Source organism: Blennius ocellaris, assembly GCF_963422515.1.
Source record: "Blennius ocellaris genome assembly, chromosome: 13".
Lineage (NCBI taxonomy): Eukaryota > Metazoa > Chordata > Actinopteri > Blenniiformes > Blenniidae > Blennius > Blennius ocellaris.
In genome coordinates, this window is record NC_137662.1 from 13,069,318 (window position 1) to 13,096,909 (window position 27,592).

The 27,592-nt window shown below is 38.2% G+C and overlaps 1 protein-coding gene across 1 annotated transcript in view; it reads right to left on the minus strand.

Moving 5' to 3' along the window:
• eys (eyes shut homolog) overlaps positions 1–27,592 on the minus strand; it is a gene marked incomplete at both ends in the record, with an annotated part of 166,040 nt that overhangs the window by 6,210 nt on the left and 132,238 nt on the right. Inside the window, 4 exons of the mRNA XM_080507410.1 lie at positions 459–625; positions 1,654–1,836; positions 9,672–9,844; positions 23,812–24,035. Of these exons, the coding sequence (XP_080363536.1) occupies positions 459–625; positions 1,654–1,836; positions 9,672–9,844; positions 23,812–24,035 (747 nt within the window). The remainder of the gene's footprint in view (positions 1–458; positions 626–1,653; positions 1,837–9,671; positions 9,845–23,811; positions 24,036–27,592) is intronic.

The window sequence follows — 27,592 nt, forward strand, 5'->3', positions numbered from 1 at the left end:
TGTGTATGTGTTTAGATTTAAATTTGTTAAATAGGTTTTCTCCTGTTTTGTTTGCTTATCATCAGGCTAGTTATTCGTAAAACACTTTCAGAAGTACACATCAATCTCTAATGCATCTTTTGGGACTTTAAGAGGAAACTGGAATACCTGGAGAAAACCAACAGAGCGAGAGAGAGAGAGAATATATATGGAAAGACCCCCCCAAGCACAGAATCAAAATGGGGATACCTGCTCAATGTCACCATACCAGTTAGCTTGCACCATCCAATAAATTTAATTCTACTATTTGTTGTCAAATGCATACAATAGATATGAAGTCTGAGTTAGGGTGATACTGTGCTCGTTATATCTCACAAGTAATGTTGTTTCTCGTGAAGACTTTTTGAAGACTTATAAACATAGTTTGAGTCAATACATGCAGAAAGAAAACATGAACTGTTTTGAACTCATCCGATCACCTTTAACCAACCGACTCTCTTGGACCTGCCAAATGTGACCGTGTGGATGCTGATCTGGTTGTTGAGTCGATCACTGACGATGGTGGCAATCCCCGATCCGAGGTTGAATCTGTGCATAACTCTCCCAGTGCGGAGTCCCAAAACAAAGAAGTCATCACCATCGTCACCTACAAAACACATCAGAGTTCAAAAACGAGTACGATGAACTTTAGCTGTAAAACACCCTTTTCTGCATTCACTGCTCCTGTTCATCTTAATCAAACGTTCTGAATAACAATTATATTCAGATGAATTTCAGATTGCATTATGCTGTTTCCTACAGTAAAATATGTGCTTCCTTTCTGCCTGTTTAATTATGTGAAAATTGATCACAGCCATCAAACAATTAACACTGATGAACGATGCCACACCATTAAAGCAATTATCTTTGGCGTTGCTCATATTTCATCCATTCCTACATTTTGCCTTTGAATCCGGACCACTCCTCCAGTGCAGCTCACTCCCCCAACAAACATTTCATTATTCATATTGTTCTTGTTATGTTTTGCCTCCACCTTGATGATTCATGCTCTCAAGGGAAAACAAGTGCAGGAGATCCACACAATCTCGTCTCGTCTTTTTATTTATTTATTTTGTCCTCCTTTTAAATGTCTGCCACTTGTGAAGAACTATGCTGAAGACACTGGCACAGCAGTTACCTGCTATCAAACGTGACCTCACAGGAAGGAGATCCTAATTTAACGTGATAGCTGCTGACAGCATCACTGTGCACTAAGAATCTGTTTAATGCAATTAACTTCACTATTTTTAAGACTTGCGTCTCACGCGTTCATCACATGTTCACAATGCCAACATGTCTTTTTTGAAAGTCAAAAGCAATAACACTTTACTTGGAAATCAACTAATTACCAGGCTGTGGGGAAACCCATTATTTATGCCTTAAAATCTGCCAAGAAAGAAAAATCCGTGGGGAACCTTCTTGATAAGATCTCAAAGGAGAGAGGAAATCTGTTAGATATCACACGATCATACACAGCAGGTGAAACAAAATCACACTCGCATTCCTTTTAAAATACGTATTGAAGTCTGACAAGTCAAATTCAGCTAAGAGGATGTCTCAGAAGTTACTTTTCTCTTTCTCACTTCACCATCGACATCATTTTCAATTACTTTGTGGTCGTCAGGTGAGCCTTACCTCGTCCTTTTTGTCCAGCAAACAGCATCAGGTTGTCTCTGACAGCGGATGAGTTGTTTGCAATTGTGAACTTCAGCTTGAACTCATAGAAGAAACTGAGGCTGGGGATGGAGGAATAAGCCACAAAGGACGTGTAACCAAACTCATCACTTCCGCTGAATCTGGCACGGGTTATGTTGATGTCTGCAAAGCAAAGACAGTTCAAAGAGTTAAAAGAATACATTCATCTATATTTATGGGTGAGTTGCTGTGGGGTCTGTCCGCTATTGGATGTGTGGGCTTCTATAAATTCAAAGGTCTGATATGGCTTCCTTCGCAGGCTACCAAAAGATGGCACTATTGCCCCACATTACAAGGCAGCTGGCTGGTGAAATATTTTCTTCTCTAATGCTATTAGATGATGACCTGTTTTCAAATACAACCACCTCTCCAGTCTTTTTCTATTTTCATTAGGAGCTGTTTAGGAAGGATTCTGGCAAGCAAGCGTCACTTCATACCCAATGTTCACAAGGGTGGCACAATAATCCCAACGATATTCAATTACAATCTCAAGTTTGCTTATTCAGAACGCATGGTTGATTCAATAATGCGCTCGCTTGTATTCCATCAGAGTATAACCCATCCACTTGATTTTACACTGGGGACTCAATGTAAATTTGCCTATGCTCATTCAAAATTACATGCTGCTGTGTTTTCACCCCCTCGTTCACAGCAGTGAGGATTCAAACGTTAGGCCACTCTCCTTCAGTGGGAACATCTTGCATATTCTTGTGCCGCCCCAGGCGATGGCTAAGAGGGGTTCAGAGCAGCCCTCTGCTACTGCCCTCAGCTCTGTTTGGCTGCTAAATTATTAATAAAGCCGCAAATTCCTCTGTTATCATCGGCAGTCTGTTAAAGCTCCAATTGCCTTTATTGAAAGGCTGAAGTGTTACAGCTACACCTCGTTTTTTTTTTTTACATTCCTGTGTTTGAGCCGCTATTATGCATGATCATCTTCTCCCTGTAATGAGATCCTTGTGTGCTCAGAGCCGACACACAACATTTTCTTATGACAGTTAATAACGTGCCAGACTTCTTGCAAGCTTGAATAAATCAGTTTTCTTGATGTGATTACATGATTTGATCAAAGATGATTTATTTGTAAATATACTGAGAGCTTTTTAAGAATCCGCATCCTTGTGATTTTAATAATTACTTGTTATGTTATAGTGACATATCACAGATTATATCAAACTAATTAAATACACACACAAAAAAACAGCTCAGCTTTAATTAATCAAAACTGTGTTATTCAACATTTTGCCAATCTTGTGCGGATGATACCATGGAGTTTGCAAAATTAAGTTTGATAATATTGTCATCAGTGTGGGAGGGTGAAACCCCCATCGTCACAGAGCTTGAAACATATCGACACACATGGATTGTCTCATATCAAGTGGTTGTTTTTAATTGGATACATGACTTTTCTATATTTCAGAAAATATTGTGAACAGATTTTTGGAGAAAAGTGAAGAAAAGTGCAACCGTTTTTCTATTTTGCTTTTTATTTGACATATAACTGCTCTCACTGTTACAAATGGTTTTGTTCCCTAATTTAAATTGGTTTACAATTCAATTGTAACAAAAGTGTTTTAACAAAAAGTAATTGATAGATTTAACCAACATTTTTGGTGCTTTTCATCATTTTCAAAATTAAAAGGACTCCAATCATACTGAGAAAAGGCATCCCTGTGACCTGAAGACTTTTCAGTGCCCATCTGAAGCTCTCTGGCGCCCCCAGATGAAGTAAATTAAAAAAACAGTGCTATATTGTTTAAGTTTGTGACTTTGGTTTTTTTCTTAATTTAATGACATTGCGCATACATATTTCTTTCAATAAAATTCATAAAAGCTAAAAAAAAATCTTATTTGGGATAAGCTGCTGATTATGAGTGCAAAAATTAGTATTTTCCTCACTAACTCTCTAAATCTAATTCAAGACAGTAGAAGCACAGTTGCACAGCATTTCCAGCAGGCACGACTCCGATTCTGCACGAGCTCTCACATACCTTTGACTATCACAAAAACAGATGGATAATTGGATTACAGTAGTCAAATGATTGAGTTCCTGTTCCACAGTCTCCTCATTGAGTTATTATGTAGTTTCTTGCATATTATTGGCTGTGCTAGACTTGCATGTGAAAAGACGAGTTTAATGGTACAGAGTTGTGTTTTTCCAATTTCACTTCCCGTTAAGTAACATACTGAGTACCGGTGAGTGTGATTTGTGGTTACAGAACATATTACTAACAAAGGAAGCTTATAGATCACTTCCATGAAATGTATCCATCTCCAGATCATATCACCACACTCCGTCAAACAGCATTACACAGCATTTCCACTTAGCTGTGCATTTGTGTAATTCGCTGCAAAGAACCAGAAGCAGCAGAAGAAAAACACGTAGTGACACGCAGCACAAGATTGTGAAATGAATCTTGACATGAAACTGAATCGGTGTGCATCTGTGCTGCAGCGGAGGAGCAGGAAAACAACGCTTCTCCTCAGGTACATACAAACACTGCATACAGTGAACACCTGGCTTTTCCTTCACAATCACAACAACAAAAGGTTTGGAAAAATTCACTAAATCAATAGCAAACTGAAGTGCTGACGCAGAATAACGTTGCACACTGTTTAAGCACAAACATTGTAAAAAATACACAAGTTTAGCCCCCAGGGGAAATAGATTCAGCTGATTTTTGAAGTAAAATAAGTAAACCACCGCAACGCCGAAAGCAAAAAAAAATACATTAAATATGAGTTATGTTTGAAACCTTAATGCACAGCTACAAAAGGAAGCAATTGTGGTGTGGAGAAAAAAATAAACTCTTCAACTTGGAAAAGTCTCAGACTTTTATTAATTTTGCTGAACACTGAGCGATACAAGTAAAGCAAGTAAAGACTCCATAATTGTCACTGAGTGACAACTCCAGAACTGACACTTCAAACCTCGAGGTAACCCTTAACAGCCAAGGACTCTTCCAAATGCAGTGATGGTCGATCTGAAAATGAAGCTAATTGATGCCAGGAAAACACAGGTAGACTATAAAAACATACCAAAGCACCTCCGGCTTGTAACTTCCACTGTGTGAAATGTCATTAAGAAATGGCAGTTAAGGGAAACTGTGGATGTCGAGGCAAAATCTTGTTGAGCTAAAAAAACAAAAACCTTCAGATCAAACTGTATGTCTGCTGGGCACAAAGTGAAATAAGGCTGTAGCATAAGTGCAGGATAGTTTGGTGGATGTATAATTATGTGCAACATTATCACATAATTCAGCACTTAAAGCATAGAAAGACATATTGATATATGATTTGTTTTTAAGAGAAGTTGAAGAATATTAGCACCAGGTAGAAAAATACTGTGACAATGCCAATAAGCACTTTGCAAGTGCAGAGAAAAGAACAAACTCGTTATTTTCTTTAGTTTTAGTGCAAAAAAGCATGACGCAATTATGGAAATGTACACATTTATTTGATAGTGCTTCACAAAACATAAACATGTTGAGAGATTTCAGGAAAACTAACTTCAATTTCCAAAAAATTTGATATTTTATGATGCAAAAGATAGTCATAGCTGCAGAAACCATGTCGTGTTTTTACAAATAATTTTTTTCTCTTTTAATTTTTCTTTGCTTCTGAAAATGTAAGTAATGTGTTGAGCTTATGATTAATTTTTCAAGAAGATTATGTTGAAAGATGCAGCATGTATGTTTTCATAAATACACACTTGGCACATTAGACGTTTAGACTCCATTGCTAAACATAGCGGGTTGTTACTGCTCCATAACACATCAGATTAAACAATACAATAGATTAGAAATTTAATCAAAGGTCATCAAATGCCAATATAGACAATTTGGTGGGCCGAATTTGTCCCGTGTGCTACATGTTTGACACCACTGCTATAAAGTGATGGCCGGGAAGGAATTTTCCAGAGGGATTGTGTGACTAACAATGGCTGTTTTGGCAGGCTGAGTCAAAAGTTGATCTCAACTCTACCAATAATTTATATTTGCCCTGGTAAGAAGCAGTATGTCAGACTGTTACCGTTCTGCACGAGTCGAGTTATTTTATTTCTATGCATGTTTTGTCTGATTATGGCGAGTGAATCTGTATTCTTGAACACAACGATCTGTTCTGTGACCACATGTTAAGCACCCAGTAAAACAGGACTTAGATGTCCCTTTCTTTTAAAAAATCCACCCTGCTGCATCTATGTATTTTATTTAGGAAGTAAAAATAAATGAATAAAAATACAGTTTTTTTGAAGCTGGACACCATTTATCAGCAGACCTTCAACGATAAGAAGAAACACAAGAACCAGCCTTTGTAGTCTCTTGGACATTGCTGTCGATCTGTGGGCAGGTATGCATGCAAGAGCATCTAAAAATACCCCAAGACATGAAGTGAGCTGCAAGAACAATTTCAGAAAATCAAGAATAGAAAGACTCTTAGCTGGCTAAAAGCTACTATTCATTAACATTTGATGAAAGGCTCATTTCTGAAACATCTCTTTGTGGCAGACGTTAAAAGTCAACAGACGATATCATTCCACTCAAGGCAGCCAAACGGTTGTACACATCCCTAAAATGTAATCAGTTTGTGTGTTGATTGCGAGATTATAAGACAACAACAGTGAGTGTTATTATTTTCCTGCGCACATTTCTCTTATTTTGTTCACTCAGACCTGCCACTTCACACAGACATCTTTAAAAGTTTTTGAATTAAAACAACAATCACAGCAACTGACTTCATCATTTCCAAACAGGTTTAATATTTAGGAACGTGACAATGAGTTTGCGAGATGAAAAATAAAGTCTAACATGCAGGATGTTGTTTTTACTGCTTATTTCCTGTATTGATTCTGAATGTAAATCTTGAACAGAAGCTATTGGGCAGCTTGTGTACAAAGAATGGTCATTAATATTTCTGAGTGAAGTTATCTTAAATATTCATTAAATTTTCACGAACTTGACTCTCGAGGCACTTCACCATCACTTCCCTTCACTGCACTTCCTGCTTGTTCACAAAGAACCTTAACTATTAAAGTGCACATGGGAGCCAAGGAGAGAAAACATTACATTTATAAATAACATATAACTGTTTCATGCACCCTGGCAGAAAAAAAAAAAAGAAGAAAATTGTTGAAGATTTTTTTTTCTCCCTCCAGTAGAGGAAAAACAAATTCACAGGATCACCTTACTATAACTCTGATTATTTCTCTGAGGGCCGAATGTGAGAAAAAAAAGTGCTGCAAGAACTAAAGTATTGGAAAAAGCTCCAACACGTGGGGGACCTCAAGAGTGATCAGTTTTAAGTCTGGCAGTGTCTGATGTTATCAGGATTAAAATTCAAATGTCAACTATAGACCTAATGTGAAACTAGAAGGTTATATCTCTCTGTTTGGCATGTGGGCGCTGAGATGCTGACAGAAACCGTAGCACGGCTCAGCGACTTATATGCCAAGCACCCTGCTGCTACTACAGTCGGTTTATTCAAGCAAAACCTTTTGTTTCTGAGAACCACAAAGTGAAGCGCTCTTCCTTTTGGCACTGCTGTTTGTAAAATAAGCAAATGAAATTCCAACCCATAAATAATTTTGGTTGAAATTTCTAAGACATTCTGTACCGACTAAATGATACAGGCAGTCATTTCAAACAAACACATTTTTTTTTGTAACTTTGAGCAAACTAAATATCCCACCCACACACATTTGACAAGGTGAATCAGCAAAAGACTCATCATCCAAGACGGTCAAACATTCTGTCTGGAACTACCATTTTATAACACAAGGTGGTGTTGTGAGTCACATGAATGTTTTGACTCCTCATTTTGAAATTGGAGGAACAGTAAGTTCCACCAAAACCAGTATAGCAGAAAGCTGAAGGCATCTATCTACCACCCTGGAAACTTTCTTCATGTCATCGGCATTCCATGTCTGTCAAACAGTACGTTTTGAAAATGGTGTCCAGAATGCCATGTTTTTGAAATGACCCATTCGAAGTCTATTGCACATTGCACATGGAGTCGATATTTGTCCTGCACAAGCGCGTGTAGATTGACAAAAATGCACTGGTGGATTCCAGAGTGCTGCTCCCTGACTCCAACAAAATATACATTCTTCTTCTCTGCTTCTTATCACAGCACACGGCTCTCAACTACTAAAGAAAATTGAGTCGATGCATTTTCCTACACTGATTTGTAAATGGCTCTCAGTTCTCAAGCTTGCTTTGTAGTGGCAGCTTATAGTTTAAGGTTAGTGACAGTGTTAATTAGCCTGACATGCTGCGGGTGAGGGTTCAACTTTTATCGCCTTAATAATTGTTTGTCAAGTCAGCGTGTCCTTGCCCACATGCAGATTGATCTTGACCCTCGCTGGAGCTCCTCTGCCAGCAATTAGCAGTTTATTGATGCACAGGTAACACAAGTTATAAAAAGGGTGCTACCATTGTGAGCTCATACTTCTTTCTGTCCAGGAAATAGAGATATTTACCCTGGAAACGAACAGGGTGCTATGACCCTGCTAGAGAAAGTAATACAGATCTCCCATACAGCTACTAAACAGTACATACCAGTAAATGTCATATGTGAAAACTATGAGAAGGTAATAATGTATTTAATAATGAATTGATTTTTAAACAATACTCAATGTATTATACATTGCATATAATACATGTATTATATGCAATTGCTTATTGTACAATAAGCAATTGCAATATAGTGAACAGATCTTATTCCATTGCTGTGTGCAATAGCTGAAGCTGCATGTGTTGCTTTCAGCTGTGTGTAGGAGTGTTTTCTCTATTAAGTACATGTAGCAAGACCTCTTGGTGCATGATCAAAGTGGGACCGCGCACATTTTCACAGTGCATGTGAGAACAATCATTTTATTATTTTCTAATCTGAAAGGAGATAAGAAAATAGCATCCACTGGCAGATACTAATGCACACATTGTGTTCAGACCAGTTAGCTGTTATATAGAAGTATATCATATAGTGTATTTGTCTGAATGCCAGCTGTCACTTTCCCTAGGGCTTGGAAAATATGAGCTGATAAAATGCAGCTAAATGTAAGCCCACACAATGGATGAAAGGGAGTCAAAGTTGGTATGATTGGTTGACAATTTCCGTATTTCAAAGAAATGTACCAGAAATTTGCATCATGCCACGGAAATTATATTCAGACTATCCACAGTTAACAACAATAAATAGCAGTAGCTTAGACAACTCATTAAGAAGTTACCTCACAGAGAAAATGTCTCATATGTGAAACTTGGATGTATCCAAACTTACAGTGTTAAACAAATGATAATGTACTGTGACAAATGAAAGCATTAGGGAAGTGAAACTCTTGAACTTGTCCTTGAATAATGTGACGCCAGTGAGTCCTCACTGGGCCATGATAAATGTCTGCAGAAAATTTAATAGCAATAATCTGAAATATTAATTTGAATGTTTTGATGTGGGTGGACACTTGAAACACCTGTTTTCATCTTTCAGTAGGGAAGTGCGGTGTCCGTCGTTTTGATGATTTGATTGTTCAATAATGGTAAAATTGTCATTAATCTTGCAGATATTCAGCACTTAATGACCTTAAATCAAATCGTTTAAATAGCTAGGTTGTCTGACAGAAGGGGAAGGCTTAATTGTGTTATACAGTAAGCTGGCTAAAGTAATGAGAAGAAAAAAATACAAGGAGCTGGAATTACAGTTGTTGAGACATTATAAACTTAAAGTCGCTTTTTTAGGAGATTCAGCAACTTTCTCTCTGACTATCTAACTGCATTGCTGGAGGAAGGGGTTTCTGCTTTGTCAGCAGAATTTAGTTACATTAATCCCCTTATTTAACAACAGGCTCCGATTTTACCAGCTGCCCAAGGCTCTCATTCACCAACTGTTTGCAGATCAGTCCCTCAATACGGCTGATGAATCTGCGCTGCACTGTTCGGTGTCGAGCAACGCTTTGCCACACTTACGTTGGTCACAGAGCAGACCCTGTCTTCCGTAGGGGCAGAGGCAAACGGCCTCTAGTGGCGACTTGGGGATGCAGGTGGCGCCGTGGCTGCAGGGGTTGCGCTCACAGGCAGTGAGCTGGCAGAGTCGGCCCGTGTAAAGCGGGGGACACTCGCAGAACCAGTCCTCCGAATCACTACAGGAGTAAAGAAACATGGAGAAGAAAGACATCGGGTCAAACGTGAAAATGGACCAAGGCAAGTCAGGGCAAAAATCTACTGTGGCCAGCAGGACAAACAGGGAGGGGAGAAAGGATTTAAAAAAAAAAAGAAGCCTGAAATACATTATTTGAGAAGATGTCGGCAGTAAATGTGTCCAGCCTGATGGAATACTTTGTGATAGATGAGATCTGCTGAACATAATATGAGTGACTGAACAGATAGCAGTGGAGAAAATATGAATCCTGTTATAGATTTTCTCATCTTGGTCGCTGCAGCAGAGACAGATGTTACTTCACATGTCTTTTGGTGAAGATAAACTTGCATACTCTGCCTGCAAAATAACAGCAGAAAGGGAATGATTAGCTGTATGTAAGAAAACTCACAATCAAAACTCACACTCTATTTGAGATGTCTTATTTTTACAATCATTATTCATGCTCTTCCTGTCTTGGCAAGAGGGAGAGGGTGATCAGGCATGCAAAGTGATATCCAGACAGGGTCTTCATGAAATTCTCTAAGATGTACACAACTCTGTAAGGTATAATATCAGATAGGGGAGACATTGGCAGGGATTCAGGTCTATAAATTAATAATGTGTTTGGAGCAGCGGCACTGCAGGATGCATTTTGCTTCTTGAGAACATAGCTTCAAGAAATAAAATATTTACATTCTGTCACCATCGTCGAACATGCTTATTTATGACGGCATTGAAATACCAAAAGATGTGACGTAGTGCAGAAATTTCTCTTCACACTACAGCCTGGTTGATTTGAAGGCATTTTCAGGCTCAATGATGTGCAGCTGCACAGCGACGCTGCCATTTGTGACCACTGTTTTTAAAAATAACAGGCAAAGACTGAAAATGTCATGTACTGAACTGAACAGGCATTGTTATTCTTTATAGTCTTTGACAATCTGCAAGAGGTAGAATCAAATATTTAATGGCGCTGCACCTCCTGGTGCAGTTGCGTTGATTCTGTGCTTTGAGTGCTGCTAATTTGTCCCTTGCACTGTCACTTAGTGTTTGTGTTTGAATGGCGGCGGCACATAATTTAAGATTTTCCTCCAGTAGCTCTGGTTTTCAAACGGCAGTCAAAACACACACCGCCACTTTAGCGGAAACTACTGTGTGAATACACATGTGACAAAGTTTGTCTTTATGTTTTCACAAGCACAGGTTGCGATGGCTTACTGCACAAATCTGAAGATGAAAAGGGCAGAAAGACGATTTTTAGACATGGCATATTTATGCATATCAACAGTTACAACCAGCGCAAAAATAAAAAAAGACGTTTATACATAACTGCCAAGTTGTAATTTCATTTAATAAGGAAAAACAAATCCCAAGACAGCTTGGCACTAAATTGAAATGTCTCTTTATGTATCTAGGAGCTTGTTGCGCAAGTCTGCTGGTAGTTTTGACTCTTATTGTTGTGCATTGTGTCTTAAATTTGCCAGTTCAGTTTATGTGATTTCAATTCCCAGTTTTTTGTGTCAGAACCCTCACATTTCTCGAGACCAGTACCGTACCTCAGTCAATGGTGAAGGGGTCTTAGGGTCGACACAGCAACTTCCTCTAAAGTACTGCCTTTTCTTCCATTCTCCTGTTCTTTTTGTTGTACCATGTATGTCCATTGTCCTTTTCCTTTAATGGGTAGTAAATAAGTAGCTGCAGGTCTTACATTTATAGTCCTTTGTTATGTCTGTATTGTTCACGACCACACACAGTTTCACCCTCTGTCGCTCTCCTCATTAGACACACACAACCAATGATCATTTCGTGTTCAGAGAAATAATTTTAAGAAGATGGGAAAGCTTCTTCTAGTACATCGAGTGACAGACTTCAGCTCTCTCCAATAGATTTCAGAAAGATTTAGTCCATTTTTACAGTCCATCTTTTCACTTTCAATTGCTCGTTTGTACTGCAGGATGTGCGCTTTGGGTCATTGTCCTAATGAAAGACCCAGACCTTCACCTCCAAACCAGGTTTCTCACATATTTTTATTGAAAATGCCTCAGTAATGTTCAGATTTCATCAGTCTTTTCTTACATTCAGTGCCTCCACTACCACAGGCAGCAAAGCAGCCTCTCAGCATGAGAGCAGGTCAGCCATGTTTTACAATAGGCGGGGGGTGTTTTTCCTAGTGGGCTTCATTTCGTCACTGAAAAACAAACTAGTGGACTTCGTTCCCACAAAGTTTTACTTTGGCTCATATTAGATTTTCTCTCAGAACACACTTTCTTTCAGAAGTGGCGTCCTCTGTCTGGTTTAGTGTGCGGCGTACGCTACGAACTGGAACACAGCTCCAGGTCAGCCTGAAGCTCTTTAGATATCCTGTGTGCTGTTTGTTTACTCAGTCCAAACCAACCTTTGCAGACTTTTTATCACTGAATTTCTGAAAAGGGATTACAAGATGTTTTTGTGATGCAGCCTCTGGAGTAGTAGACTTTTTTGATAATAGCATTTGTGATGCTCTCAGACAGCTCTCCTCTTTTCATCAATGTGAAAAAGAAAATAAAAACACTTTTTATACCGTTAAGCCACCATTCACTGAGTAATTTATGTGAGCATTAAAAGTTATGAACAATTTATTTGTTCGTTTGAGTGCCATGAATGTCGGTATATCTCTATTCCAATGAATGAAATGTATTTTGTTTTTGTTCAAAGACTTTTTTCTTTTTAATCTAAAAAAAAAAAAATGAGTTTGTATTATGCTGAAGATATTCCAAATTTGCCCCATGGAATTCAAGGTTATACTGTATGTACTGGGAAAATAACTCTTTGTTAACCCTCACTAACTGCTTGACTTAAAATGAGATAGTAGTCATTTATAGAAAATAAAAACGTGATCATTACTTTTGATCATCTCTCAGTTAGGATGTGCTAATCCTGTGTACACGCTGTAGTTGCATTATTGTAGAGTGGCAGAGGCACTGAGCTGAGCTGTCAGCTCCGTGTGGGTCAGCTGAAGACGGATTCGCTCATTATGTTCAGCTGAAGTTACAATGTCATGTCAAGCTTCTCCCAGACATGGTCCAGAAGTGTCTGAGATCACTGTTCGACCTCACACAATGTTCAACTTTGACCAACTCTCAGAAAAAAAAAAACCTCAAACTCGATCCCCAAATAACACCCGGGTGATAAATAGGATCCATAGCAGATGAGTTTATTGGCAACCTCAAGATGGATTCACATAAACTCTGAGCCTGAAACACTCAAGACTAAAAAAATATTGCAAAAAAAACCTTTTTTGACCAAGGGGACTGGCAAATGCTTCCTTTTCCTTTAGATATATCATACTCAAATCAATTTGATTTTATTGGACGGTTAAGATTTGCTGACTAAGACCTTTGTGCCATCAATGGCACTCGTCTCCCCTCTCTGGCCGGAAGTTGGCTCATCTTACAGCGCACACTGTTTTCATTTTCCCGACAGGCTTTGTTCGACCTGGCATAAGCTTGTATCGCAGTTCCTCTGTGCAGCCGCAAGCTGCGTAATATGGCCTTGAACTGGCCCTGCAGAATGTTTGTGTGCAGTGTTAACTCCGGGGAAGTGGTGAGACACACGCTACAGGCTACACATTTAACAGATATATATATGTTAGGGTACCTGACTCAACCCAATATGAACCTACATAATCAATAAGGTAAATAGCATAATTAATGTTATACTCTGCATTATGCTTCATTTCAATTTCTAATGAGTTTAATCAATTTGGACAGTTACTACAAAACAGCTCCAAAGGACACAGGTTAATGCTACAGTGCAATATCTTTAAAGTTGTTGACGGCTGTCTGCGTTAGTTCACGATAAATACGAGGTTGATTCTCCAACTGAAAGAGTTAAACAAATGCTTTGGCCAACGCAAATACTAATAGTTGTCACATGGAGCAGAAAAGAGAGAGAGAGAGAGAGAGTTCCATGAGAAACAACAAACTAGTTCACAGAAACCTTCCCAGTTCACAGTATTTAGAACAATGTTTTATGATGGGAGGAGACAAAAGGGGTGTTGCTGCAGCGACACAACACTTCATGACAGGTTATTTCCAGAAATGATCACTACCATGTGGAATTTCTTTTTTCCTGCCACGCAAATCGTTTTTTCAATTGAGAACTAACTTTGGATCCTCAATGAACAACTGTGATCCACACTGGTATGAAAGAAACAATCAAGCGACCAACCAAAACTACAATTAAGCAAATAATGACATCTCGAGTGAACATTGTAATGAAGAGAGAAAAAGATTTGATGCAGATCGGCAGGGAGTGAGTGGATATTTCTTCCTTAAAAAAAAAGGTGAAGTGCAGATGGAGCTGGGGAAAGAACGTGGCTAAAAACACTTCAATTTTAATTGGCCTAATCAAAAACTTGATGTGTGGGGTGACAAAAGGTAATTTTAATTTGCCTTAGGCAATCACTTTGATTACAAAATTGTAGTAATGTTTGCAGATTAATTTGAATATGTTAATCACTAATGCATAAAGCTGGTACCTGCCATACCTCGTGCCATTCAAAACAGCACACACACATTGTAAATTATTAAAGACAACATACATTTTTAATCTAATAAGGACCAGATAAAATGATGAATAATTGAGCGGTTAGCTTATGATATCCCCGTCAGTTAGAACAATAAGCTCTGCGGCCACATGCATTCTTCAGATTTCATTCCGTACGCGTTATTTACAGAGCGCGTCGTTTCAAGTGCTCGTTGGTATGCAAATGCACTTCCACAGTGCAGCACTGATGAGGCTCTACTGCCATGACGTCTTCAGTTCTCTGGATGAAAGTGCCCACTTCATCCTTTGTTACAATAAAAAAAGACCACTGGGTTTCAGCAGATATTATTTATAGAAAAGCTTTGCTGCTGAACCACCATTTGCTTTCCAGTATTGTAAAGTGCCAATTGGAAACCGCTAAACTCTAGACACAATGATTCTTGGTGGATGGGAGGGGAAATCTATCGGAGGAAGACTAGTCTCTCACTCAATTATTTGCAATTTGGATTTTATTATGAGCACAGGGATGAAGTGGAATTTACACACACGTTCACCTGACGCACTCCGGCTCCTGTTTGAGCAGGCGCTCGTTCGATATTTCCCTGACCTCTTTCTGGCGCCCTCGCAAACAATTCATTGGTGGTGAAGAAGGGTGATGTCTGTTAAGTCTCCATCACAGAGTCTTTTGAAACAGACTGCCACAGAAACGCATACAAAGACGATGCTTGAAATAAAATCCTTATAGAAAGGAGGTATAAAGCATGAGGGAACCTTTTCTCAAGGGATCAGAAAATATTTCTACAGTCCAACCTGGAACACACTGCACTCTGCAGAAAGCGGTGCTTTCCACTAACACTTTTTAAACTATATTCACATGTTCAAACTCTACACTTTATCAAAAAAGCAGGGGTATTTATTTAAGTTTTTATATGCCTAAACTCTTGGTACACTTTACGAAACGGGGGGGAAAAAAACAAAGCCTAAAAATGACTAAGTATTTTTTTAACGAACTGAATGCACAGCCTCCAAAGCCTCAGAAATAAAGTTCTGTTACAATAATTTGGCAATTCCTGACATTGCTGTATTTGCCACAAGCTGTTAACTCTTTAACCAGAGATTACATGTTGAATATTCATTATTACTGTGGCAGAGTCTTCTATCTTTTCTCCTCTGTCCTCATTACTGATGAATGAGTGCACGTTTAAGAGAAATATACATTGCATCTGTTTTTATTTTTTTTTATTTTGGGGGGGGGGGGGGTCTCAGGTCTATGGGCACAGTTTTCATTTACCTATTAATCTGTGCCAAATAACTGTCAAAACTGATGAGAGTATTTTCACATTAAATGATCTCCTTTCACACGACTTGATGGGAAAACAATCCTTGTAAACTGCTGTTTAACGTTAACTCCTGTTATACTCGAGTATATGTCTTGAATCCATATCTAATTTTGTGACACCTTTTCCTGCATTTGCAGGTCTGAAGGAGCAGCTCCATTTTCAGATATTGTGGGTGTGTGTAACATATGCTACTACTTACCTACTTTAACCAGAAATATGTAAACATGTAAACATAAAGAACCAGAAATTACTCCCGACATCCTTTTCATGAGGCCTCTGAATCAAAGCTACTGAAAGCAATGCAATTTAGTGCCAAATGGGCAATACATATATATTTTGAACAATAGTCAATGGCATGGTAATGGTGGCATTTACTTCCACCCTGTTATGCCATAAAGCCAATCAGATAAGGTTGTACCGTTCAAGGGTTTCCATTTATCGTAGAAATGAGATCCAAGCAAACTGTGTGTAGTCGGGCTGTGTGCGCTGTGCTTTGTGTCACATTTGTTCATGTTGTTGTATGGGTTGTCACGGTGACACATAAGAGGAGCTCAGTGAACAAACTCGGGGAGGCTTAGTAAACAAATTGAAAGTGAGAATTTAAAAATGCTTGGAAAGAAAGTGCAAAACAAGCCTCAAGTAAAAAAATAATTTGTCCTTGATGAATATATATTTATGTATTGCGTGTGTGCGTGTGTGTGTGTGTGTGTGTGTGTGTGTGTGTGTGTGTGTGTGTGTGTGTGTGTGTGTGTGTGTGTGTGTGTGTGTGTGTGTGTGTGTTATGCATGCATTATGTATTTGCCTTTGTTGAGATGTTTAAAGGCTCATTATAGAGCACAGACTCCCCTATCTGGAGATCACAATGTTTGCTGCAAATGCCACCTGCTGAGTTGGCTTTATGAACATCTGGCTACACACACATGACATATTTATTTGATTTTGTGCAGTCTTTGACTGGTCGTGTTTGCTGTGATTACTTTCATGCTTTATTTAATCTGTGGAAGTCTTTCTAATTCAGGCCTTATATCTGATTGCAGCCCTTAAAATGCATAACAATAAAATACATTAGATCTTTTAACAAAGCTGCACTATACATATTACTACTGGTGTAAAGGCTTGTATATTACATTTGATTATTTACTTTTGATCACTAATACAGCACATGTACTGATGTAGTTTAGCTATTCTCATGATATAATAGTTTCACTACATTATAGAGATGAATGTGCTTGTAGGTAGTAGTTTCCTATAATGTTTTGCAAATTACTGAGGATTAAACATCAGATTACATTTATTAGATAGTTTCTCGAAAAGCTACTAATGTAATTACAGATTATTGGGTGAAAGAAAATTAATGAATACTGCAGATTAAAGCTAATGTTAATGTCACAGAAGGTGAAGGCCCTTCTCTGGTAAACAGCAATTTAGTGAACAGCTTAAGGCTCATGCTAAAGTCAACAAAGGTCTCACGGGTAGGATAAAGACACGGCAGAGACAACAGAAGTAACAACTAACTGGCTCACTTAAACCTCAGTAATTGTAACGGTAAATACAATGCTGAAATAGTATTCAACAATATTAATTACATTACTGCCAAAAATAGCAGCATTAGTATAATTTTGAAATGTGAAATTTAGATCCTGAGCCCACAAGCATAAGGCACCTCAAGGAAAAGTTGTTTGCTTTTTTTCATGACTACACAAGCCGTATCACTTCCACTATGATCCCATTTCTGAGGAAAGTCATCTTATAGGAAACATTTGCACACTCACATGAATGCGGTGAAAGCTTTCCCAAGAAGCCATTAATCCAAAGAGAAGCGAGGCCTCATCGCTGAGGCTGTTTTGTCTTAAATGAAACATAATAAATATGTAAAAACCACGTTTGGGTAAGTTGTCTATCAGTCACATCCTCACAGTTTCTACTGCCGGGCTCCTGAAGTGGTGAGAATCATTTTCTCTGACAGTTAGCAGTTTTTTAAGACCGTCTTTTCAAGCTTCTCATCCGTGACAGCCGTAATTCTTGGCTGTATGGCAGATCCCCCCCCCCCCCCCACTCCTGCAGTAAAGATGTTATGTCCTCCGCAGCACGGGCCTTCAAGAAACTCCTCCGGGCCAAACTGGGCTAACCAAGAATTTTCACTGCTGACTGACTCTGAGAAACATGTGAGAAACAGAATCCAACGCACCCACTGACCTCGTAACATTCAGCCCTGACATTTTAATGATTTCCACTGATAAACGACCTCTGACGTTATGGACACATAAAGGAGTAAGCATTAAAAATTCTAATGCCACTTTGAAGAGAAATAAACCATCTTATATCATTTGATTTTTGAGACATTTATATTAAATCACAAAATAAAAAGAGAAAATCTTTGCTAAAGACAAAACTGTTGTCAAATATAACTTTGTAAGTCTTCAAAGATAATTGTTTGTGAGAGTTATATCCTCAATAAGAAATTAGCTGAAGAAATGACTGCTAAAGACTGTTCCTAAGAAAAATATCACGGAGAGGTTAATTGCGTTGTCAAAACATAAACCAAATAGCGCGTCTTAGTTCATGTGTTTATATTCTTTATGATGAATACTGGCCTACTGCTCTATACATATCTGATCAGCTATATCAGGCGTCACATACATAAGGTCCGTGGGCCAAATACTTTTTTTTAATTTAATTTTTAATTGTTTTTATTTAAATAACATCCCGCAACAGGCCCCCTAAGACCATGCAAAACACTGAGACCCTGAGATCACAATGAGGAAACCCATGAGCAGAACTCAAAGTTCTAAGACTGTTTCTTTGCACACAAAAGGTTCATTTCTCTCAAATATTGTTCAAAAATGCGTCTAAATCTGTGTTAGTGAGTGCTTCTCCTTTGCCGAGATAATCCATCCACACCACAGGTGTGGCAGATCAAGATGCTGATTAAACAGCAGGATTATTGCACAGGTGTCACTGAGGACTTACGCACGCCACAATAAAAGGACACTGTAAGATGCAATATCCTTTTCTTTTGAAAGCCACGGTGTCTAATTCCAATAAATAAATAAATAAATATATACTGGTGTGATTCCGGTGTCTGTTTCTCTTTATACTGAGTTATGTGTAACTTGTTCACATTTCAATAATTTATGTAATTATTACCAGTTACTTCGAAGTATGCCAAGGTTACACCGAGGCTCCTTTTAAAAGAAGGGAACGTCGACATGCATAAAAATAACTTTAGATATAAATTCATTTGGCCAAAATAAAACCCCACTCTCACAGTTGTTTTGAATGTGCTCGCCCTCCAAAATTCAAAGACACAAATGCAATAAACTCTGTAATGAGCATGTTTTCACAGGAAATATTCTTCGGGGAGCAAAATCAGCACGCGGGATGATAGCAGTGTTTGCTTCTCACGCTGCATTAAAATAATTGTTTCTTGGACCTTGAGTTATTTTAAAGGTACTTTGGAACAAGTGGAACTGGAACTGTGATTAAGATAAAATTGGTTTCGCTTTCTTTGTGAGGAAGCAATGCTTGCAGGCGGTGAAGTGGAGGATTCAGTGCTAACTGGATGATTGTGTGCCACTGAAGCAGGACCATCATGGAGTGAACAAGGAGGCATCTCCACTGAAGTCAATTAGCAAGAATGGAAGAAATAAAAAGAAATCCATAAAATTCAGCAGTGTGAATATACTGCATTTCTGTACTCTACAATAACAAAGTGACTCTCTTGATAGTAACTATCATTCTGTTTTCTTTTAACTCAATGAGGAAATCACAAAAGTTCATGTTTGGAGGAAAATACTCCAGCAGCTGTGATCAGTGATTTCATACCAACAATAAAAGAAAACTACTTTTATGAGAAAGTTGTCCCTCCATATGACACATCCACTCACAGTTATTATGCAACTCTGCCTCAGCTTTTCAGTCTTCAACTCTTTTAATTTTGGCTTTATGGTAGACCAATTCAGTGTTTCAGGTTACCCTCATCAGCACATATCAATAGTACGCTTACAAGGTTCCAATGAAACCAAAACATTTTTTGAGAAAATATGATTTCATGACAAATGTTTCAACAGCGAGTATGACGCTGCAGACAGAAGCTTGTGAGACTGAGACAGCCACATAAAGAAGAGACGGCTTGTTCAGCTCCATCCAAGGGTGATGATATACGTACATACATGCACACTCACACAATATGTTGTACACCCACTGAACACATGCAGTAACATTAAATATATGTATTTGTATATTCATATACTTTTTAGTTAAATTGTACAATTAACATGTATACTATTTTACACTAATGTACGACAACAGTGCTTCTCTAATGTATGAATTTACTGATATGATAATTGAATTACCGTAATGTTATCCTTGTGGAAGAAAATCATGCACGAATCCAAATCTTTAGTTCGCTCCACCCACCCACTCACCCACCCATCCACCCATCCATAGTATTACATTTAGAATAAGGGGCCTTAAAGTAAAAATGTCAGGTTAGCCTTGGCGACCTCTCTGTGTGGAGATTACATGTTCTTCTATGTGCATGTGGATTAGAGTGCGTGTTACATTATCTCTGGCGAACTTTACAGGATGTAGCCTCCTGCGACCATCAGTTGGGTAAAGAAATATTGAAAATTGAATAGATGGAAATAATATTTCTCAAACTGCAGGAAATTTCCTCGCACCCTCCCCAACACTCTGCAGCATGGTGCTGCCACCTGCTCCTACGAAAGGTTCACTACATGCCCAGACAGAGGCTCGCAGACGATGGCGTCAGCATCAGCACCCCCAAAGTACATTCACAGTCAGGACGCAGAGGATGCAGGTGCCAGTCACGTAACGGTGCACCTGCTGCAAGTGGCCACAAGTACATCTGCACATCTGTATGGGGAGTACAGACCAACGCTCATGCAGTATTTCAAATCAGTTAATCAGGAGATGATGACATGTTGCACTAACTGATTAAATAAGTGCAGGTTAGTCTTCATGTTCCCATCTGATTAAATGTTTTCGGTTTGTTACGAAGTGGTACGTGCGAGTGTATGTGTGTGTGTGTGTGTGTGTGTGTGTGGTCATGATTTGTCGTGTTTACATTATGATGTAATGTCATCCATCTGTGCAACTCACAAGTTACATTTCTAAGGAACAAAGTACAATACAAAGCATCACCGAGCTTGCATCGATTGATCTAAAGACAGTTTTAGAGTGCCGGATGTCGGGCTATTCACATCCCTGACGGAAAAATAAAAATGTATCACCAGCAAACCACAAGCCATTGTCCTTTCTGGCTCGATATTGATATTTGGACACACCTAAATGAGCAGAAAAGGGAGACAAAAACAGGGACAGCGCCACAATCACCCCAAGTGAACCACTGATAAAAATCTTATCCATCCTATTATGCTGTTATAGTGCAGTCCAGGACCAATAACACGATGAAGAGAGCTCTATGAACTCCTCATGACCCTCACACGCTGTGTACTGAAAGAGGACACAGCAATAACCCATATTCATCACATAGATAATTGCAAGGCGTACTCTGTCGCAGATGACAGGCCAATGTGAACACAATGGCACTGGCTCTTAATTGGTATTCTTAGGACTATTCATATTCCAATATTCATGGTGCCCTTTTTCATTTCCTGTTTAATAAATGCAACTGTTAATTGATAATGTCATAACACAATGAAGAAGACATTTAGGGCAGCTCTTTTCTGGACTACATGGGGTGAAAGAGGATGCATGGTTAACGCACACTTAAAAAGAGACAAAATCGCTGGTAAGTGAGGTGTGATGGCAGCCTGATGAGCGACGGTAGATCAAGATAAAGGAGGTGACATGCCATGTTTGGCCCTGCACGGTAGACTGGACAGTCACTCTGGAGTGAAAATACTGTCACATTTCCAGGCTTAATTGAGAATCAACATTTTAGTATATGCTTAAGGATATGTGCTTATCGTCGTTCTTGAGTCAATAAAAAGTCTATAGTGATTTAAAGCTGCGACATATGGAAGATGTTTTAGCATTGTGCGTAGCAATCACCACTGTATAGCATTTTGCCAGTCATTGAATAAGTGAATATATTATTGACTGGTTATAAATGATTGAAGTTTGATTGTTTCCTTTATGATATTCAGAAGTTTTTAAAATGTATTACGTTATTGGTAAATATAAGATTATTAGTAATTGTACATGAAAAATATGGAAAACTAAGCAACAGACAGTTTCACCCCTTCAAATGATTCCGTAAACTTCTCAAATCAAACCAATCTGGGACAACATGCACATGTGATGATGTTTCAAATGAGTCCAATATTTACTTTTATTCATTCTGTATTGCTGCCATTCTAAACTTCAGAGGGAACAATGTGTCTCTTCAGCTGCTAAATGCTCTACTGTGCTCACCTGCTGGCTGCTACTGTTCCCTGTGAAGTGTTTAACAAGTCATTTGGTCTTTATAGCTGTGAAATTCGCTAATCAACTGCTCAAAACCACAATTCTTCATGTGAAATGATATTTATGTACAAGGTAAGTTTGAAGTAGCATCAGCGTTGACAATAAAAACTGGAAACTGGAGAGAGACGCTTTGTTTTTCGGCATGATTGATCCCACATTCATAAAGAAAAAAGAAAAATCATTTGATCATTGTTATTGTGAGATTTGTGATTGCAGCAGCATTTAGATTTAGATTTAGGGGTGGGTTATTCCTTTTCTTGAGAGGCCACACGTAAAATTTGGAGTCATGCGGCCAAGTCATCATTTGACTTCACTTCTGCTTGATATATATTAATAATAAGTAGTTTGTTACAAGTTTTTCACAAGATGCTGTTGCTGCTCTGCTGAATCTATCACCATGTTGTAAATTTCAATGGCGGTTCAAATGTGAATCCCTAAATACAGCAGTTTGTTCTACACAAAAGAAGAAAAAAAAACACATGGCTTCACCTTTGAGTCCTTCAACAGGTTTGGGGGGTAAAGGGAGCAGACACAGTAAAAACTAGTAAAGGTTGCAAAAAGCACAAACTGTAGTCTCAAATCAAATAAAGTTGAAACCTTCAATATAAAATCAAAGCAGTTGAATTGCATGCATCATGTATTTTTTTTCTTGATGTACATGTTTCATGGTATTTCACGGTTGTATGAGGCTCCGGTGTGATCAACTGGGAAGACAGTCAGGGCTTCAGAATTCATGCTTAGAATTATATTTTTCTGCAGCAGAAATCGCAAAAAGGAAATGTTTTAAGCAAGAACTGAAAAATATGGGTTATGACCAAGAAACCTACCCCATTGACCTTCAAAATACATGTTGCTGTCCTAACAGAGAGCGGGATCACTTCCACCTGAACTTCTGTTACTGCACATTTGACTCACTGACGACTCAAACTGTCATTACCAAAACCGACTGTGCTGCGAAACTCTGCAGAAATCCAGTGAAAAACAACTACGAATTCTTCAAACTTCCTGGAAGACAAAAACCAAACTGTGATTGCTTCATCACAGACATCATTTCAGCTTGAAGACAAACATGGAATATTTTGGAGATAAAGATAATCTTTTTTCTTTATCATAATTATCAGTTTTTGCTGATAGCCCCAGCAAAACATTCTTAACTCATGAGCAGGTCCAAACTGAAATTAGTCCAATGTAGATAAGATAAGCTTGACAAGTGAACCGCTCTGCATTAGAAATCGGTCAGTGGTGGGAATAGATCTGCCAAACTGTCATTTCACTCCCTGACAGACTGTGCTTGTGTGTGCTCAAAGCACAGCACAGCACCACCATGGCTCCATTCATGTTTTTAGAGATTGGAAAAACAATTTGAGCAAAAATATATTTTCCAACAATGAATGAACCGACAGTCCTGCTTCATCCTGAGTCACAAGCACACGGAAGCACCGTGTGGAATTGCAAAGTAGTATTGAGCAAACCCCAATTTTTGACATTTTCCATTTGCATCGTGCCGTTTATATCATTTCATTTGGGTGCCCTGCACTAGCATTACAGAGGGAAAATACATTAGAGACTCTATTTAATATGCTTTCTGGCTTTCCAGTTCAAAGGTAGTAAATACACTTTTAATTAGGGTAAAAGGCGACCCAAGTACCTCACGCAAGTTCCTCCGTTACGACAGGGAAGGTGCTGGCAGACAGGCGGGTCACAGTTCTTGATGTTTCTCCCTCTCACCGCCTCCCCCGCCAGGTAAATCTCCTTTGAGTTGACCTGAAGATCCCTGATGCAGCCAATGAATCTCCGCCCTCCTCTTGCACTCGAGCCGTGCATCTCCCAGTGGGATGAAACATCCCCAAGAAATATGGGTCCAAAGGTTCGCTGTAAAAAAAAAAAAAAAATAAATAAGGAAGAAAAACCACAGCAGAAAGCCGGTGATCAACGTTACAGTTTAGTGCATCACACTAAATCATTTGACGAGTCTCCCTTCTGGTTTGAGCTTTGCACTTAAAACAGGTTCTTAGAATCAGTGCATGATACATCATCACTGTTTTACAGGACTCCAACATTAGAACGAAAGCGTTGGGCAAAGTGGCTTTAATTCAGCACATTGTCGTTATACAAGAACTATACATGCAATTGGGCCTGGGGACCATTTATATGTCTGGAGAAATGGATTTGAGGCTAATCTGTGACTCTAAAATCGTGAGAGTGTGTGTGTGCAGTTGTTCGTCTCTGTGTTTGTGATGCCTTCCTCATCGTTAGCTGGGATTGGCTGCAGCTCCATTCAGCCCTGATATAGATTGAATGGTGTAGAAGATTGATGGATAAAGCAATAATAATTGAGTTCAATAAATTGGATCGGTCACTTTAAATCCAATATTCCTTCTTTTAGGTTATTTACAACAGAGGACATGGGGAAGGGGTGAACAACTATGAGAGGATTGATTTTCCACAGTATTGTGACACATTTCTTGTTTAACATGCGATTGACTGATAGCTCTTAAAAAAGAATCAATGCAACTGCAAATTAATATATTACTGAAATAATATTTTGTGGTTTCAATCTCTCCGGACATCATCTGTCAATACTCACACTGATACGTTGAAAGTATAGGAGTAAAGTATCTTGGAAAAACAAGTTTGATATGCAAGTGTAGAATTAATACATATAAATTTGGTGAACTTGCAGCTTATTCTACCGTAACGGTCAATTTAACAAGAATAATTATAACTGGCTCTAAATTCAAAGCTGCATGAAAAATGTGGAAAATGAGGATCTCGTATTGGCATTAAATTGCACATATTTCATTCCCAGAGTTGACATCTGGACTTTCCAATGAATACTGAACTCGACTTTCTATTTAGAGGGTTTGCTTAACTTTCATACATGATGATTAATTTATAAAAGATAATCAACATTTATCACAGCTTCATTACACATTGTTTCAAGTTGCATAACAGGATGACACTAGATTTCAAAATTTAAATCCCAACCGTCAAACTCATTATTAATGCATAAGTAGATTTATCAGCATTTATATTATGCACAGTACATGTCTCAGCTTTATATTTTTTAATTCATTCTTAGATTAATTTCAATAATAGAGATTAAAAGTGCTGATGCAGCTAATGAATTCGAAAACTCTGGAGTTTTTCCCTCTTTTCCGGTGACTCACTTCCTCTTAAGATGAGATTTAAAACTACTTCAGCATTTAGCATCCAAAATAAGAAGACTACATGTGAATTAGGGGCCACATGTTGAACGTTAGTTAACAGCTCTGGCAGGTGGGGACTTAATGTGCTCACTACTCCCACTTAGAGTTGATAACACTTGCAGCAGATAAGTAAAAAAAAAAAAATCTACCGGTAATTGGACACAAGCACTCAAATAGACATGTCTTTGGTTTTCTAATAAGGAAATAAAAATCTCCGTTCCCCACCTAAAATGACAAAAAAGATGCTATTTTTCAAGATGGAAAGCATTTCCTTTGTGAAGTTGCTTTGAATGAAATTAGTATTGAATCCTAGCAAATGTGGCAATCACACAAAATGATTTTCTTAACAATCAGTCATCACCACCGACAGGCGTATACATCCGGACGAAAAAGAAAAGTCTTTCAGAAATGTACAATCTATTTGTACCCACGCGCTGTTTGTTAGCACCCTCGCTCACAGCTTGAAGACAGAACTACATGAGGCTTTTTGTTCCTCATTCCTCATTCGCATTGGTCGAAAATATGTAGCTATCTGATGGAATTGTAGTCAAACATTTTTTTTTGAAATACGTGTGAATAAATGTAAGACTGTATTTTTTTAATATGCATATTCTTACACCATATGATTAGTTTTTTTTTTACAAAATCTAATGTACATTTTCAAAATCATGTTATTTACAAATTTAACCCATTTGAATAATTATTAAGGATTAACTGCATGTCCATGTAGGATTATTAAATCAATGCATTTGATTTGTTGGTGTTAAAATTATTTCACAAACATAAGAAATGGTGGTTGTGGTTAAATTCACTCTCTTCATTCATAGGATTATGGAAAGTGGCAACAAAAATATGGAGCAGCAAGTTGGCTGTGTATGATCTCAGATGCTAAAACAACAATAACCCTTCAATGTCAAAATTACATGTAATTTAACTATATTCTGTTTCACATTTGCCACCGAAAATCACAAAACAGAAAACAGGACAATCATGTCCATCCAATATAACAGTTATGCTATACTTTAAATCCAATGAACAGACTCAGATGACAGAGGTCAAACAAATGTATATGCAACATCACCACACAGATAAGATCAGTGAAAATATCTGCAAGAAAGCTCAAGATTCAAATAAAATTCAAACAGCTGTGCTCTTCCCTGGATTAGTATGTGATACCACCAGCGATGAGCCACTTGAGCTGCACGGTGAGAACGACGGGGTGATATGGAATGATTTTATGGTCCCGTCAAGTATGTTTACCGTGTTTATGAGAGGAGTCGTTTAAAAAAAAAAAAAAAAAAGCCACTGATGTAATATTCATGACTGTGTAAGTAGACACAGAACACTGACTTCATGAGCTCTGTACGCTCATTTTTTGGTTTTATTTGGAGAAGCTGGTCACTGTGACACATTATTCTTTATTATATGCCTTCACACTGCTTCTTGGAGTTTTTACAGAGCAGCTTTGAAACCTCTGAAGCAAAGAAATCAATGTTTTAATATGATACTTGGATGAAATGTGCAAGACTTAAGACAGAAAGTAGTCATATTTTATATCTGAAACCATCCTTGTTCCCCATGTGTGGTTGTGTGAACGGACTTGGAGGACACTATGCATCTCTCATTGCTACAGTGTTTTACAGCACAGCTTGTCTATTATCACTGAACCCTTTGTTACAGCACATATTATGATTGGTTTTAAGGATACAAGTTATATGTATACGATAACATATTTTCACTGAAATCTATTGAAATGACGTATTATTTAGAAGCAGAACCAGTGAATTTTTTAAACCAACTTTTATAGACTCACATTTAATTGAAATTTCCATTTCTAATAAAATTGTGCCCCTTTTATCTTTTTAAGCCACCGAGGCCAGTGGTGTTTTGTCACCAATAATAATAATTTGTGTCTATAATTTTCCATTTGTTTAATGACTGCTTGTCTGTCTGTTTGATTGCTCATCTCCTCTGTCTCACATGACTTTCTTTGTTTCTGTTTTTACTGTAAAGCACTGTGTGAAACATGCGTTCTGAAAAGTGCTATATAAATGGAGTTGTCATTATTATCATTATGCATTGGCGACATGCAGAACAATTTTATTATCTCTGCAACATTATTCCGCATGTTCTTGTATGATTGCGTGCATGAACTTGGATGATACCCATATATGAATCTGAGATTTTGCTGATTCCTACCTGTCTTTGTTGTTTCAGGAG